The sequence below is a fragment of the Thamnophis sirtalis genome, unplaced genomic scaffold (genome assembly GCF_051295495.1).
Source record: "Thamnophis sirtalis isolate CommonGarterSnake01/CBP01778 unplaced genomic scaffold, rThaSir2_p1.2 scaffold_14, whole genome shotgun sequence".
Lineage (NCBI taxonomy): Eukaryota > Metazoa > Chordata > Lepidosauria > Squamata > Natricidae > Thamnophis > Thamnophis sirtalis.
Window position 1 is genome coordinate 23,767,076 of NW_028261394.1, and position 16,976 is coordinate 23,784,051.

The following is a 16,976-nucleotide window of genomic DNA, read 5'->3' on the forward strand; positions in this document are numbered from 1 at the left end:
CCCCGCCCAGTTTAGCAAAGGGGGGGGGGGAGTCCTGATATGTTACGTGATGAGGTGAGTTTGACACCCATGATCTAGGGTGGATAAGTTCCCCTCCTATCCCCTCATCTAAGTCGTTTATGAAGATATTGAAGAGTACCAGGCCTAAGACTGAACCTTGCAGTACTCCAGTGCTTACTTCCCTCCTTGTGGCTACGGTAAGTTGACTACAGTTTATCAGCCAGTTAAAAATCCGCCTGGTGGTGATGTTGTCTATCCCACTTTTTTCTAGCTTACCAAGAAGTAGGTTGTGGTCTACCTTGTCAAATGCCTTGTAGAAGTCTAAGTATACTATGTCCTCAGCATTTCACTGGTCTACTAATTTAGTCACTATGTTGAAGAATGAAATAAGATTTGTTTGGCTTGTTCTTAAAATGATCTTCAGAAAAGCTCTTAAGACTGTCAGAATTCTCAGCAAAATGTAGAAAATCCTATTAGACAAAATGTAAGTGTTAGTATCAACTGCTGAAATTGTTTTGAACGCTTCCATTCAGAAGTTAAACAGCCAGCTGTGGTCCCTTCTCATTCTAACAAACTAAAAATAAGCCATGGAACTTTTGAAAGGAGGAGTCCCACTCTCATGAATTGGCCCAAAAGATTCCTTAGTACAACTGGAAAGTACATTTCAAATGTAGAAGGCCAGAGTATTCCAAGACCTCCTGCAGAGATCATCAGGGGAGCCACAGAAGTCCCACCAGCACTAACCAGCAAGATCACTGCAGTCCAGCAACCCTGAACAGCCATGCTTTGCCCAGCACCGCCCTCCCCCCCCCCCCCAATTACAGCATCCAGCTCCTCTGCAGTTATTTCACTGAAAGACACCCCTGGGGCAGACTGAACAAGAAGGGTCAGCTGGGCTTTCTGGTGCAGTGGCAGGGACCAGCTCCAGCCTCCTCTGAGGATTTGAGGATGTCTTTAGCTAGCCTGAAGTCATCTTCCCTGCACACACACACCCCCGAGAAGCAGCTTTAAGCTTTCTCAATCTCATTGAATAACAAAGTTAGAAGGGACCTTGGAGGTCACTGCTTTTATGTTAGGATGATCTATATCAGCGATGGTGAACCTTTTTGCCCTGGCATGCCAAAATTGTGCATGTGCCGCAATGCAATGCGACCGCCCCCCCACCCCCAGGTTGCCCATTGGACCCGTTTTTCACCCTCCCCAGGCTTCAGAGGCTTTCCTGAAGCCTGGGGAGGGTGAGAATGGTCTCCCCCAGCCCTCCAGAAGGCTGAATATCAGCTGGCCGGCGCACACATGCGGGCTGGAGCTGATGGCTCGGGTGCCAGCAGATATGGGTCCATGTGCCACGGATCTATATAGTGACTAATATGATAATGTTGTACCTATTCATCCTGGTCCATTGTGTAGTTCTTCCAATGCTAAAACTCAACAGGAAAAAAGCAGCTCCATTTAATTTTTGGTTGTCAGCAAGAACCAAAATCAGTTTCCATGGACTCTGCTCAGTCAAGAATTAGAGTTCAGTGTACTTCTTCTCATTTGCCGGTCATTTTGCCAAAACTTGAAGAACTAACTGTTTCAAGAATCAGAATTGTAACATGTTGCAGGCAGGTCCCTATACGCTAGATTTTGCCCATTGAGTTGTTAGGGAAAGTGAGAACTGAGAGTTCACACAAGAGTCCAGTCCTAGTTCAAGTTCTAGGTATCACCTGAAGCTAAGAGAGTGCTCACAACAGAATTCTGTCTTTCTGAGGTCAACAGGACTCACATCTACTTGACTGCAGATGGTCCATGCCTATTGGATTGTCTGGGTCTACTGGAGGATCTTTCAACATATTCACTGGAAGATTTAAACAATTTTTTAATCTTAGTTTAGTTTAGTTTTATTTGTCTTGTATGCCGCCCACTCCCAAAGGACTCCGGGCGGCTTACAATAAACAAGGGAGGGGATAAATAAACAAAACAATACTTTAAAATCCACAACAGTCAGTTTCTGTGGGGCTGGATATTTCGAAAGCCCCCCGGCCTGCTGGAGCAACCAAGACTTAACGGCTTTGCGGAAGGCTGGGAGGGTAGTAAGGGTCCGGATCTCCACGGGGAGGTCGTTCCAGAGGGCTGGAGCTGCGACAGAGAAGGCTCTCCCCTGGGGAGTCGCCAGCCGACATTGGCTGGCAGGTGGAATCCGGAGAAGACCTAACCTGTGAGATCTAATCGGTCTATGGGAGGTAATCGGCAGGAGGCGGTCTCTCAGGTACCCAGGTCCGATGCCATGTAGGGCTTTATAGGTAACAACCAGCACCTTGAAGCGGGTCCGGAGACTAATGGGTAACCAGTGCAGTTCGCGGAGGATAGGTGTGACATGGGTCTACCTTTAGATGCTTGTAAAGGTTTTGCAAGATGTCAAAGTAAATTTCACTGTGTTCCATTCTGACTACTGATGCACAAAAGCACTCAAAAGACAAGCCAGATATTGAACAACAGAAACAGAAAGGAATTAAGTAGACAGCCATCACCAAGCAGCCCAAGCCCCCATGTCAGGAGCACGTGTGAGTAGACCGGTGGGAAGGAAAGGAACAAATGTGGGAGGCAGGTGCATGAGAGCCAATCTTCTCATTCTGTGCTTTCGCAGAAAGTACTGAACAGCAGGGTTAACACCACAGACAGACATCTGAACTATGGCAGCCACTGAAGGCTGCCCTTTGGCTTCTCTTCACTGAAGCAAAGCAGGGGCAATTCCAGAGGCAGGAACAGATTTGCAGAGATACTCATCAACAGGTAGAGTGTGAGTGGGGAAATGTGCAGGTACCTAGTAGAAGCACTAGTGCAGCCCAACCTGACTTCACTAAAAGGGGGGAGAGGGTAGCCGCAATGAAAACAATAAAAGTGTTGCCCTCACTGTGAAGGATGCCATCAGGAAGAGTCTTCTTGTGAAGAAAAACTGCACACACAGGTGGGAAATCAAAGGATGCTCACAACATGAATAGTGATGATTCGGTAGAGGGGTCTTTGTAGCTCGGGGCAATGGCAGCCATGGAAATGCTGGAGCTGGATCCAGCTCGCCTGCTTTCTCCAGATAGGTAGATGTCAACTTCTCAAATTCTCAGCAATAGGACTGCCAGCTGAGAAACTCTAAAACTGGAAGCTGGGGGATGCCGTTGTACCTCCTAAGTATTAGCTTAGAAGTTCTCTAACCACAGTACCTGTAACAGCTTTCACTATCTTGTGCATGAATTCCAAAATGTGGGTGTGTTTAAGCTTTGATAACCATCCTGAATACAGGTGCATCAAAAAGTTTTATGGAATATGGAATTGAACACATATTCTATCTATTAAAATAGCTTAGGAGTCCCTAAGTATACCCAAACAGCACCACACATCCTGTAGATGCAAGTACACACCTGTGGGAGGAGATCAGCACCTCCACTGCCAGTCACCTGTGGAAGAAAACAGAAGGCTTGGTATTGGTAGTATCATAACCACATACCAGCCAAGGTTAGCATTTGTCCAGAGTTGTGTAGAAACCACAAGAGAGAGAATAAAGAACTTCAGTTGAAAAAAACAGAGGCAAACAACATGACCACAGCACAACCATCCCAGTTCTGGGTCAGCAGCACCTGCCAGGAGGGAAAACCACTGAGAATTAAGCAGGCCATCGGGTGAGACATTTCAGCATTAGGAGAAACCCAATATTGATCCAGTAAAAGCTCCATCTCAGCCAATAGGCTCCAGGCTTTGGGGCCAACAAATCTGATTCCACACTTAACACTTGGATGGAGCAATTTCCAACATCTTCCTGGGAAAACTTCATATGCGTACAGGTAGGCCTCACTCAACAATCATCACTGAACCTGGAATTTCCACTGTAAGTCATTGCAGTTGTTAAGCGGGTCAACACGTGACTTGACTCAATTTTACAACCATTTTTATAAAGTGAGTCATGGTGGTCATTAAGTGCATCCATTCTTCCAAATAAGCAGATTGCCAGAAGCTGGCAAAAAAATGGCACAAGTCACACAATCACAGGAAGATGCACCTGGTCATGGATGAGGGCCTTTTGCCAAGGGCCCAAAGGGCAACCACATGATTGCGGCGGTGTGTGTGTGTGTGTGTGTGGCACAGGCAGGAATCGTGGCTTCAATGACGGGTTGAAAGTAACTTGGGATGGGGTCTGTCATAACTTCAAACGGTCATTAAGGGAGTAGTACCTCTAGTTCTTACTCAGTTGCAGTGATTGTGCTACAAATCCCAAGAGCAAAAAGGAATCACAGGGAGAAAGGCAGAGCTGCCTTCATGTGGTTCCATTCAACCGGCATCTAAGTCAGAGCAGAGAGAAGTGACTTTATGCCAAATAAATCTACAAACTAGTCTAGTCACATCTTGGCTCCGAGTGACTACAGAGATGGATGCCAGTCAGAATCCATGGACTGAGCCTGTGTCACTTTCATTACAACGTGTGTGTGTGTGTGTTTGTGTGTGTGTGTTAGAGGGAGGCTGCAGGGGTGCTCAGTCTCAGCCCCTCCGATTCTGCCCATTTTTGCTTCAGCTGCTGCAAAACTCCTTGGCAAAACTGAGTGGGTGACTGGGCTGATGCCAGACAGGAGGGATTTTCTTCCAGATTCATTTAACCAGCTCTGCCGAGCATAGATTGATCAGGGATAAGATGGAACTGCCCACGGAGCTGTGGAAAAATCCTTCAGAGCTGCCAAGAATTCCACTTTGATGAGTGGCCCTACACATCTTTCAAACACACAGAGAAACCAAAGGGATCCCTCAGATGCCTTAACAGATTGGTGCTTGAAGAGATTTGGAGTGGCAGTGATTTACTGTTTGGCCAGAAAGTGATTTGTCTATTGGAAATGACAGCTATCAGTTCCTTCCATATTCAGATAATATCTCCTTTGCTGTAAAATAAAAACCAGTTCAAGAGTGGGCTCCCATACATGTTTTAACAGTCATAACTACATATGCAAGATCATGTTCACGATGGAGTCACAAACCAACCAAAATGCCTTTTGCTTAGTATGGAAGTTCCTGTCACCCAGCCAATAAACTCCACCTCCACCACCATCCGCAAGACGAAGTTAAGTACTGAAGAAGGGGCACTGCCAGGTACCTGGGCAGCTAGCAAGTCAGCAGAGATGAAGCTTGTTTCTGCAACTCCATTTTACATGCAGGCACCCCCAACTGGCAATCTCTGGAACCGGGGTTCTGACAGCCCAACTGGGTAATGCTGTGCGTCCTGGCTGCCCTACCTCTGCATCTGTCTGGAAAATTCTGGTACGGGATGGGTGGGTGTCGAGACTAATGAGTCTTCATTAGGCTGTCAGCATGAGTGGCTTGGAAAAGGGCAGTCCAGATCATCCCATTAAACACACACATCCTGCTGGAACTGACTACGTGCAGTTAATCCACTGAGTCTCAGCCATCCCACCCAACTTCACCTTCTCATTTCAATATAACCATAGCTTATACAAAACTCCTAGATACAAAACTCCCCCGCCCCCCCCAAGCAATCAGGGTTAAGGTATCTTCCCCATGTCTGTTCTTGCACTTCAGATGACCACCACCCCCCTTTCATAGCAACCTTCCTCCCTGCGCATCTCATCTGCCTGCTTTACAAGCCACATTCCTCTCTCTCCTCCTGGCTCTCCATGCCAGCGGCTGTTCTTGCCCCAATGCTCTCCCAGCAGCTTTTCTTTGGCTACCACAACTGGCAACCTAAATTGGCTTTGCAAGTGCTTGGTCTGAAATGGTGGGCACCAGCCACATGGCACTCCCCCAGTGGATTTAGAAGGTTCATGCAATGGCACTCAACGCCCACAACTACTAACATTTTCTGAAAGCAGTAAAAACAAAATTAAGAGTTGCAGTCCAGAGCTAACCTTTTGCTGGGGCTTGGCCAGTATGAGTTATCGCTTTTTTCCCTGGTGCTCGTGGTTTATATGCCACCTATCCACACTAAATTCAGCCTGTCACCATCCAGCAATCCTCAAACCCCTACTTCTATTACTTATGCAGCCTCATTACATATGACACTGCAGAAACAGCAGGCATACACAACATAAAAGAACTTTCCATCCACTGAATCATCACTGTGCCTGTGATCTTAAATGACTTATTTGAAATATAAAATATTTCTGAGCTAGCTGAACACCCCCCACCCCCCTTTCATAGCAAGTTTGTCTCAAGGGAGCCCACCAAAGGGATTCCACAGGCAGCAGAGTAGAAGGATCGGCAGCCATTCCACCAGCCTGATCCAAACTTGCATCCAGCTCTTTAAAATAGAAGCAGACCTGCAGAATCACTTTGGTTGCATTCAAGGGAGATGTTTGTTCCCCATCAACAACCCCACGGTATAGTTTAAGGTTCCAAATGCACTCATACACAGCCCCACGCAAACAGGCCACAGTAACCCAAACCAAATACAATCAAGGCCTACGTCGTCCTGGTCAAATCTGGCATCTGCAATTGGTGTACTAACACTAGCTATGAAGACAAACTCTGGTGGACGTTCCGCTTCTAGGAAGTCATCAGACTAACATTTTAGGGGAGTGTAACCCCGTCCACTGTAAATCAACCTCCTATTGTCTGATCTAACTTGCAACCAATCAAGAGTCCTTCAGTCTTGTTTGAACTGATTTTCAGTTTTGATTGACTGAACACCACAGGCTAATGTCCCATTAAACAGACGCCTCGGACTGCAACAGGAAAAGAGGGCAGAACGTGGCTTTATCAAGATCCTGGTTTTCCAGCCTCCTCACGCGAGGCAATCTACCCCCCCCAAGCAGCTTCATTTAAATAGCAAGCTCTGAGGCACATTATGATCACAGCTAGAGGCATTCAAAATGCTTTGAGAAAAAAGGTTTCCACACAACCAGTCACAGGTGCCAACAAAAAAAACCTCTGGAGCTGATCCAGTCTGGCCAAGCTGCTCTGATTCTTGGCACTGACGCCCAAGATGAATGGGTGAATCAAGTGATAAAATAAACAGAGTGGTGTGACTTGGTTCCAAGTTAAGTGCCAGGGAGAGCAGGCCAGGACCAAAGCGGCTGAGGAGGGAGGGGAAGTAATGAAGAGGCCCCTTGGTTCAGATCCTGCTGTCAGGGGCGCTTCAGGAGCCACGTTAGACCTGCCAATCTTGTAATAGTCACAGATCACGCTGTGGTGCCACACACAGAGTATTGGGGAGAGAGTTGCATCTCTCTTTAGGTTGTTCTGACACGACACTAGTGGGTTGTGGGCAGGCCAGCTGTGTCTGGGCGCCTCAACCTGGGCCATACGTCTTCCCAGTTCTCTCCACACACGACAACTTTTCCTACCTTCAATATGTCTCCTCACTGTCCACACAGCATTAGGATTACCGGGCAACTCAGAGACTGCCATTTCAGACACCTAGCAAGACAAAGAAGAAGAACTTAAGACGCAGAACATTTGTGAAAATGAAATAGCCTTAAGGGCTACAATAGCAAACACAACAGAATCAGGGTGATGCAAGCCTTCCTTCCTTTCTATGCAGCTAATTCTCAACTTTGGGCTCAGCCTGTCCGATGGGGCTTCTTACCTCCAGGCCGTGTCTCAGGACCCTCAGAGACGAACGAGGCCCCCTTCCACATGCCACATACAGCTGAGGGGTATCTTCGTTTGCAAGATCAGCAATCTGCACAGAAATCCAAAAAATGTAATAAGAAACCAAAACACCCATCCGAGGTCTGCTTCTCTCCCAAAGCAGGAAGACAAAGGCTGTCACCCTCTGATGTGACGGGAACGTAGATGTGACTTAAGCCTGGAGAATTTAGCAGTATAATGAGCAACACACAGCAGGATTTAACTGTAAAATATGATTAGCCCCAGGCCATTTGTCTGGCAGGCAGGCCCAAGCATCCTGACTTTCAACATATCACAGTATCTGGCTTCTTTCTGTCAGGAGGTGTTTGTTATACTTTGCTTGCTCACGTGAATGAAGGCCAAAGGAAGTTTCCTGTTTGCAGGTCTTTGTATTTTGTGACACACACACACACACCCTTCTTCTCTTCTGCTGTGCTACCATGTTCACTATCCAGCCTTTTTTGTTTTTCCTATTGACAATTGTTAAGTCTGAAGTGTTGCTGTATGGTAGAGGCTTGCCTGTTTAAATTCTAAAGTCCCAGAGCACTTTACATTCTTCACTCTCTACAACTTCGCCTATTTTGTGGTCCCACCAGTTCTTGCTTGCAGGCAAATGGTATTTCATGCAGAGCTTCCAATGCACCATTCTTGCTTTTTGTCATGCCATTGTCTGTAGGGCATCTGTGCCATCTTCTTGCAAGAGCTAACCAGATGTTCTGCTGCTTCTTCAGCTGCTTTGCAGAGATGGCCTTCGTGGTCAGCTGCTATCTGCTCAATTCTGGCTCTGTGTGCTTTTGTTCGAAAGGCTTGGTCTTGTGCTGCCTTTTTTTTCAGCTTCCCTGCTCTTAGTCATTGCCAGCTCTCAACTACTTGTCTGCTGCTCTGTGTGTGATCGTGCGTGCGTGCGAATTGGCCTTGCCATGTCTCTTTTCTAGTCTACATTTGGTCTTTCTTGTAGGCCAACTTGGTAGTCAAGCTGGCCTACAAACTGCTAGCATTGATGTGTGATAGCATCAGTGTATCTTTTTTAGCCGCCTACTACTACTACTACTACTACTACTACTACTACTACTACTACTACTACTACTACTACTACATGTATGCCACCCAAGTCCAGGTAACAAGACATTAAAACAGCACGAAAGCAAAAAGAAAGGTAGATTTGGAAAGGTAACACAATGTGAAAAAAAAGTAGCCCCCTAAAAGGGGACTTCAATCATGCTGGCCAAAAGCCTGGGTGAAAAACATCTTCAAATCCTTCAAAATACCAGCAGGATGGGGGCCATTCAGGTCTGAGAGAGACCCTCACTTCAGAGGGCAGGTGCTATAACAGAAAAGGCATGGGCAGATGGCCCTGTTTAATCAAACGAATCCTACAAGACTGAGCTGCCCAGGCTCCATGCCATGCAGGGTTTCACAGAGAGTGACTGGCATCGTGAATTGGCAGAAACCAACCAAGTGGTGCAGCTCACAAAGTACAGGCATACTGAGGAATGCTCATTACTGCCCACAACTTGGGAAAGCTCTGTGTCACACCCCTCCCCTCTGGAATCACACACACACTCACACACGATCCAAATGGCTCCCATCCTGATCTCCTCCCAGATCTTGGGGCAGGTTGATGGAAGAGGGTTTTTTTTCTGAGATGTATCTCTTTGGGATGCTTATGAATTCTTTTTTTTTTGTCTGTTATTGCACTGTTTGGAGATTTTTTTTACCATTATTAAAAATTATGGTTATTGTCTTGCTGAGCTTTTTCTTGTGTTTGGTCTTGGATACTAAATATATTTTGATTGATGTATTGTTTGTGAAGTATGTAATATTTAGTGTTATGTGTAGAAATTCATGGAAAATAGTTTTATTTGCCAAATAAAATGGCTAGTTATTACAAGAATACACTGGGAATTGTTCCTTAACAGTCATACTGGTACAATTTCTCTGAAAGTAGTGATTCCTTTTTAAAGAAGAAAATGGATCTTAGCATTTTAATGGGGAACTTTAAAATTACTCTTATACTGAAGGGGGGAGTTGGGTATTGGCATGATGAACACTGATGACAAAACCCAAATGCTAAACTGTCGCACAGCTTATGCACCTGGAGGCCTAACGAAAAGCGCTGACCTGACAGCAGCAGAAACACATAAAATATGGAATTGTTCATCTTGAAAATGGATTCACCATTTGATCCCCTAAATAAGGAAGAGAGCAGTAGCTCCGGGGCAAATTACCAGCAGCAGACAAGCTGGCACCCCACCCCCGCAAAAGCCACCCATGTGGAAGAGCAACATACCTGGCAAGACAAAATTGGAGAGAGACTGTCCAGCTCATCCACCAATACCAGGTTTTTAAGCGGCCGGGGCTGGAAGAAGAAAGTGTCCCCCTCCTCCAGAGGCATCGCAGAGGAGAACTCGGGCTCATCATCATCATCTCCAAGGTGGGCAATTTGGTAGAGGTAGCTACAACAGAAGAGGGGCAGGAAGGGACAGGCAACCAGAGGGGCGTCGTGTCAAACAAGATGAAAGGGCACGGCTCCCCCCGCATTGCCTTTCTCTGCAGACTGCCTTCTCACGCTTGAAGGAGCCCCAGATAGGGAGAAGGTAGAGCTAGATGCCAACCAGAAGTCCTTCAAGGCACACCTCTTGCTTTGAAAGGGAAACTGGAGGTCTTACTTACTGGTTTCCAAACTCAGAAGCCACAAAAAGAAAGCCCGTTTTCAGCACACACATGGCTGCAGCCACAGGAACGGTGTCAAAATACTTCAGCCGAATTTCTGTGACCTGAAACCAGCAGAAAGGCATTTCTGCATGAGACGGTCCTGGTAGTTTTAGGTCTCTCTTTCTCTCAAACTAAATGTGCTCAGACTTACCATATCCTCATCAGTCTCCAAGGTGATCTTAAAAATATCACCTTGCTCTGTTTGAGCTAAGAAAAAAAACATAGACTTGGTCTTGTGGGTAGCAGAGCAAACAAAGATCATGCCTCTCTCAGGGTCATCCAAATCATTCTGTCAAAAAAAGAGGACCAGGTTAGTGGTTGCAGTACAAAGGCTGGCCCGTAAGGGCCAAAGCCAGCTGTTTAAGAGCATGAAAGAACATCTGCCTGCATTTCTGAAAAGCCAGGAATCAACTAGATGAAAAAGGACTAGGGACTGTCCTTGAGGAAGTCAAGCACCTTCTCCATTCTCTTTGGAGGTCCTAAAAGACGTGACCCCTCCAGGCTCCCCAAAGAGAGCAAATGCAACAAGGCTCTCTTCCTTGTTCTCCAGCTGGACAGCTTCATAGGTAGCTTTCCGGTTCTCTTTATCCAAGCCTTGGTCATCCTTACAGGGAGATTTGAGAGATTCAACACCCCTGAGCATGATAAAGACTCAAAGGACAGTTGTTAATGATGCAATTATCAAGGCCAAGATTTTCTATATTTTTCCTTGTTTGGGGAGAAATCTGGAGCTTTTATTTTATTTTTTTTAATATATAACTATTTCAGGGCTTGCACTGAGATGTTATGTTTTTCCTCACTATTTCCTACCAAGGACGGCAGAAATGAGGTCTAGGAATACACTGGGATGGGTTTTTTTAGGTACTGAGGAAATAATGTTTTCAGAAGAGTAAAGATCACAAGATACTTACCCTCCTCCTGGGAATTGGACATCGAATATCTGGCTGGTCACCAAAGTTTTTGTAGGTAATGTAGTTTTCAGAGCAAATCAGTACCCCACTCGGACCATCGGAGCCTCCAGGAACTATAAAACATGGTCATGAGCATGGCCAAAGAACAAAAGGAATCAGTTCGGGGGGGGGGGGTGTCTTTACATAAAAAGGGAAAGTTCTTTCTGGCAACATTAAAGTTCTTTCTGCAAAAAGATTGAATGGCAAACATTGAAAGGGCTTCACCTATCCTTTCTCGGTTTGCCTATCATTATTAGAGGTCAATGAGAAGGACTGGGTGACCAATAGCAATAGCAATAGCAGTTAGACTTATATACCGCTTCATAGGGCTTTCAACCCTCTCTAAGCGGTTTACAGAGTTAGCATATTGCCCCCATAGTCTGGGTCCTCATTTCACCCACCTCAGAAGGATGGAAGGCTGAGTCAACCTTGAGTCGATGAGATTTGAACCGCCGAACTGTAGCTAACAGTCAGCTGAAGTGGCCTGCAGTACTGCACTCTAACCACTGCGCCACCTAGGCTCTCTATAGCAAGGAAATGTGTAAGTGAAAAGGAGGAAGAGAAGTATTCAGAGGCTGGAAAAAGAATTTTCTGGAGCAGATTTTCAGCCTTTCAAGAGACTGTGGGAAAAGTGCAAAGAAGAGCAATTAAGATGATTAAAGGCCTGAAGACTAAAACATATGAAGAACAGCTGCAGGATTTGGGTTTGGCTAGAAAAGAAGGTCTGGGGTGACTTGATAGCAGGATTCCAGTATTTGAGAGGCTGCCACAAAGAGGAGGGGGTCAACTTATTTTCCAAAGCACCAAAAGGCAAGACAAGAAACAAGGGTTGGAAACTAATCAAGGAGAGAAGCAACCTGGAATTAAGGAGAAACTCCCTAACAATGAGAACAATTAACCAGTGGAACAGCTTCCATTCAGAAGTTGTGGGTGCTTCATCACTGGAGGTTTTTTTTTAAAAAGACTGGACTGAAATGGTTTAGGGTCTCCTGCTTCAGCAGGGGGACTAGAAATCCTCCAAGGTCCCTTCCAGCTTTCTTCTGATTCATTGCTTAAGGTTTCAGAATGGAAGTTCAATACACTCAAGCTGTTTGTTAGAGCAGTGTTTCTCAACCTTGGTGACTTTAAGTCCTGTGGACTTCAACTCCCAGAATCCCCCAGCCAGCATAGCTGGCTGGGGGATTCTGGGAGTTGAAGTCCACAGGACTTAAAGTCACCAAGGTTGAGAAACACTGTGTTAGAGGATGAAACAACACTACTAAGATTTTATTAAAGATTCTATGGCATGCACAAAACATTGACGAATCTTTCTTTGGGTTTATGAATCCTGGCTATGTGCCTTTGCCCTACAAGGGCTGAAAAAAATAGGATACCTGTTATTAGAAAATTGCCGTGTTCTTCCAACGGTTCGCTGTATTTCCTGACCACGTGGTTCAAACCTAAGTCTAACTCATAAAATGTCAGTGTCTGCTGGGTGTTTGCTGCAGCTTCCCCAGTGGGGTCATTGTCAGCTTCCTAAGGGAAAAAATACCAATTAAGTCCCATGTGAAATTTGAATAGTTTATACTTTTTAAAAGTACAATATGACAAGGACATATCTAATGGAAATCACGCTACAATCACCTGTAAAAACTGGCAAAACTCAAACAATTAGAGGATTCCTATCTGGGCTGCGAAGCTTCCTGAGGCCTCTGCAGAGCCCAGCTATCCAGAGTTGTGCCAACAGGTCCAGAGCACGCGACCCCAACTTTACTGCCCCACTTCAAACCATACAGGCTCAGAAGCCGCATCAGAGGCTCCTCCGGCTCAACACTCCGTCTGTCGCACAACCCTGAGCTGCAGTGCAGGTGCTCCTTTCCGCTGCTTCTCAGGAATGGCCATTCCTGCCTCAGGTGGGAGACAGCTATAAACAGCAGCAGCTACACTGAAAGCCTCTCAGTCCACAAGTCCTCCATCTCGCTGAAACCATCTAATGTACAATTGAGGACAACTCCCCTCTGTGTGCGTTGAAGGATTACAGGGTGTGTGTGACATTTTACAATGGCCAGAAGTGTTTTGTGGTACATAAGCATCCTTTCCAAGGCAATTGTAGCTTTGATTAGTTATTAAATGACATTTGTAAACCAAGAGTAGCCTCAGCACAGATAGCACAGAATCACAAAATCCATAGAAATGGATCCAGGCTAACATTTTCATTGTCCATTCCTCTCCCAATAGCTGTAGCTGCTGTCACCACCAAACAGGTGGGACAGAGGCACGGGGATTTTAGAGATTCTCCTTCCAAGTCAACCCCAGCACCGCACAATCCCAAACTAAACACATATCCCTGCCAGCCTCAAAGTACAGATAGGGTTAACACCTGCACTCACTAGGAGCACCTCTAATACACGCATTCCTTGTGCTGAAGAATGCACTCATGTTGCAAGCCCAGGAAAGAAGCAATTTCACAACTACAAGCCAACTACCAGCATTAACAATGTCAGCAAGCTGACCTAACACCAATCTAGTTATTTTAGAAATCATTTGAAAGAGAGAGATTACCTCGTAATCCATTTCCAGGCAAGCAAACATGGGATTTTCAAACCCAACATCGACTCCAACCACATGATAAACCAAGGTGTTGGCCTTGTGGGCTTCCAATGGGGAAGAAATGGTGAGCCGAGCAGCTGCGTCTCTGTTCAGAATGTACACAAGTTTCTGCTTCTCAATGGCACCTGCAGGTGAAGAGAGGAAGTGCTGAAAGGGAAGGTGGGGGGCCCTCAGGGTCAAAGCCAGCCAGAGCGTGTCCTGCTCAGCCTCTCAAAACCCAATAGGTCAGCTGAACAGGCGGGGCTCGGAGCTGCCATCTCACCTGGGCTCTCCTTGCCCTTCCAATGTCACGATCAGAATACAGAATAACAGAGCTGGAAGGGGCCTTGGAGGTCACCTATAGTCACCCAAACTGCTCCTTTAATTAATCAGTTTCGTTTTCCATCAAAATCTTATCCAGTAAATTCAAAAGTGGCCTATTTCAATAATTCACAGATGTGTCTCAGAGACATATATAGGAAGCAAAGCTAATCTGGCACTAATAGAAAAGGCAGTCACATCAGAGGAAGTTAGTCTCAGGTGAGAACTTAATTTAATTTAATTTAATTTATTAGATTTATAGGCCGCCCAATCCCGGAGGACTCCGGGCGGCTTATACAGAACAAGGAAAAAAAAAAAAAAAAGATAAAAATTCTCCAACATGCATGCAATCAAATTGGGGCTGGATCCTACATAATAAGGTCAACAGCCCCAGGCCTGCCGGAACAGCCAGGTTTTAACAACTTTTCTGAAGGCAATGAGGGTGGGCGAGGTCCAGACCTCTGGGGATAGCTAATTCCACAGGGGCGGAGTGGCCACAGAAAAGGCCCTCCTCCGAGGCCCTGCCAGCCAACACTGTCCGGCTGATGGCGTCCTAAGGAGGCCCACCTTGTGGGAACTTATCGGCCGTTGGGAGGTATGCGGCAGTAGGCAGTCTCGCAAATACGCTGGTCATGAGCCATGTAGGGCTTTAAAGATAATGACCAACACCTTGAATTGCGTCCGGAGACCAATTGGCAGCCAGTGCAGCTCGCGGAGGATAGGTGTAATATGGGTGTATCTCGGTACACCCAATATCACTTGCGCGGCTGCATTCTGAACTAGCTGTAGTCTCCGAACGCTTTTCAGGGGTAGCACCAGAACATCCTTTATTTATTTATTTATGGGCATAGTTTCAACTTCTACCCTCAAAACGACAGTAGAGGGCACTGCACACCAGAACAACTAGACACCAGAATAGGTTTTCCCCGAACGCCATCATTCCACTAAATAACTACCGTATTTTTCGAAGTATAAGACGCACCTTTTTCCCTCAAAAAAGAGGCTGAAAATCTGGGTGCGTCTTATACATCAAATACAGCATTTTTGCCTCCCGAAGCCCCACTCCCTTCACCAAAATGGCTGTGCAGAGCCTTATGGAGGCTTTCAGAGAGCTCCTGGGGGCTGGGGAGGGCAGAAATGAGCAAAATGAAACTTTTTGCCCCTCCCCCAACAGCTCTCTACGCATGCAGTTTTTTCACAAAAAACAGGCAGGTTTTTTGCTCTTTTGGGGGGGCACCCCCCAGGAGCACTCTGCAAGCCCCTGCAAGCACTCTGCAAGCCCCTCCAAGGCTATTTGTGCCTTTGTTTAAAAAAACGGGCCCATTTTTGCAAAAAATGGGCCGTTTTTGAGAGGTTTGCAGTGCAAAAACTGTTTTTCCCCCTTTTGGAAAGCTCTTTAACTGATTGATAAGAATTACATTGCTCAAGTGCTGTGCCAGCAGAAACAAAGTCTTAGGTTCTGCAGATTGTCAGCGATTTCCTTCTCCAGCACATGGATAAATACACCTGGAAACATCTACCTGCCTACCTACGCTCTTTCTCTCCCTACTTACCTACTGTATTTCTCTCTCTCTCCCTCTACCTACCTACCTACTCTCTCTCTTTCCTTACCTATCTACTGTATTTCTCTCCCCCCCCTCTATCTACCTAGGTGCCTACCTACTCTCTCTCCCTCCCTCCCTATCTACTGTATTTCTCTCTATCTTTCTCTCTATTCCTCTACACACACACACATACACACACATACACACATATATATATCCATATATATATCCTGTGTGTCCAGTCACACTTGACCAATAAAGAATTCTATTCTATTTTCATTCTATTTTATTCTATCTCTTGATCCTTGAGAATTATGGAGCTTCTTGTCTTGGACACTTACTCAGATTAATGTTCTGTCCTGAATACAGATTTCTTTTCTCTATACTCTATAACAGCTCTTCTTCCTATTCCTTATTCATTCTCTCCATTACAAGTCAGCACAGCTGAAAATAATAAGCAGACTTTCCATTAAGAAAGTCCAAAGTGTCTAAAAATTTCAGCCCCTCTCTAGGACCATAAATGGGATGCAGGGTAGGTGAGGGAACAGTGTGCAGCCACAGAAGTGGTTTTTCATGAACATTTTGAACGATAATCTTTCCCAATGTAATTGATTCTTCAGCACATTCTTCTCAATATGCAGTTGCTTGATGTGAACAAAGTCAAACCTAGACTACTTCATAAAGTTTAAGCAATACATTCAAAGAAACTCTTGTAAAAAAACATACATTATTTCTCCTGGAATGCTGGAAGCAACACGGGGCAACAGTGTTGTCCAACAGTATTATCCTTTTAGCTTCTAATCTTTCTAGAACAATCCCCTGAAAAACAAATCATCTAGTTCTGAAACGGCCATACCTGCACACAATGATTTTCAAGCTTATGAGCTGCCTGTTCCTATAGGAAGCCAGGGTTGTTTCCCCACCGTAGCACAGCTTTTCCAGGTTACAGCAATAGGACTAAGCCTTAGTCTGCAGTGACAGAGTCTTCTATGACTCTAGGAGGCAGGCTGCTGTTCCACCGCTTCACAGCTCTGACAGTCAGCAAATGTCTCTTTGTGAGGCTTCCACTGGCTGGTTCTTGTCCCATCCTCAGGCACCGTGGAGAATAAATCCACACCTTCCCTGTGACAAGAGGTCAAAGACCAGACAGATTTGCACTGGTCCTGCTCTTTCCTCCCAGGCCACTTCCGGGTATTGAGAAGAGGGGAAAAGTTTGGTCTGCAACTCCAAGTCTGTGGGCTGCCATGGGGCTCTACATTCTCCCTGCTCCTATCAA

The 16,976-nt window shown here is 45.8% G+C and overlaps 1 protein-coding gene across 2 annotated transcripts in view; it reads right to left on the minus strand.

The window, feature by feature from the left end:
• SF3B3 (splicing factor 3b subunit 3) overlaps positions 1 to 16,976 on the minus strand; it is a 39,641-nt gene that overhangs the window by 16,199 nt on the left and 6,466 nt on the right. For both annotated transcript variants that reach the window (XM_087729553.1, XM_087729552.1), the window contains exons 4-11: positions 13,809 to 13,981; positions 12,641 to 12,782; positions 11,229 to 11,341; positions 10,469 to 10,606; positions 10,276 to 10,379; positions 9,893 to 10,058; positions 7,559 to 7,654; positions 7,317 to 7,389 (exon numbers count right to left, since the gene is read on the minus strand). In XM_087729553.1, coding sequence (XP_087585679.1) covers positions 7,317 to 7,389; positions 7,559 to 7,654; positions 9,893 to 10,058; positions 10,276 to 10,379; positions 10,469 to 10,606; positions 11,229 to 11,341; positions 12,641 to 12,782; positions 13,809 to 13,981 — 1,005 coding nt within the window. The remainder of the gene's footprint in view (positions 1 to 7,316; positions 7,390 to 7,558; positions 7,655 to 9,892; positions 10,059 to 10,275; positions 10,380 to 10,468; positions 10,607 to 11,228; positions 11,342 to 12,640; positions 12,783 to 13,808; positions 13,982 to 16,976) is intronic.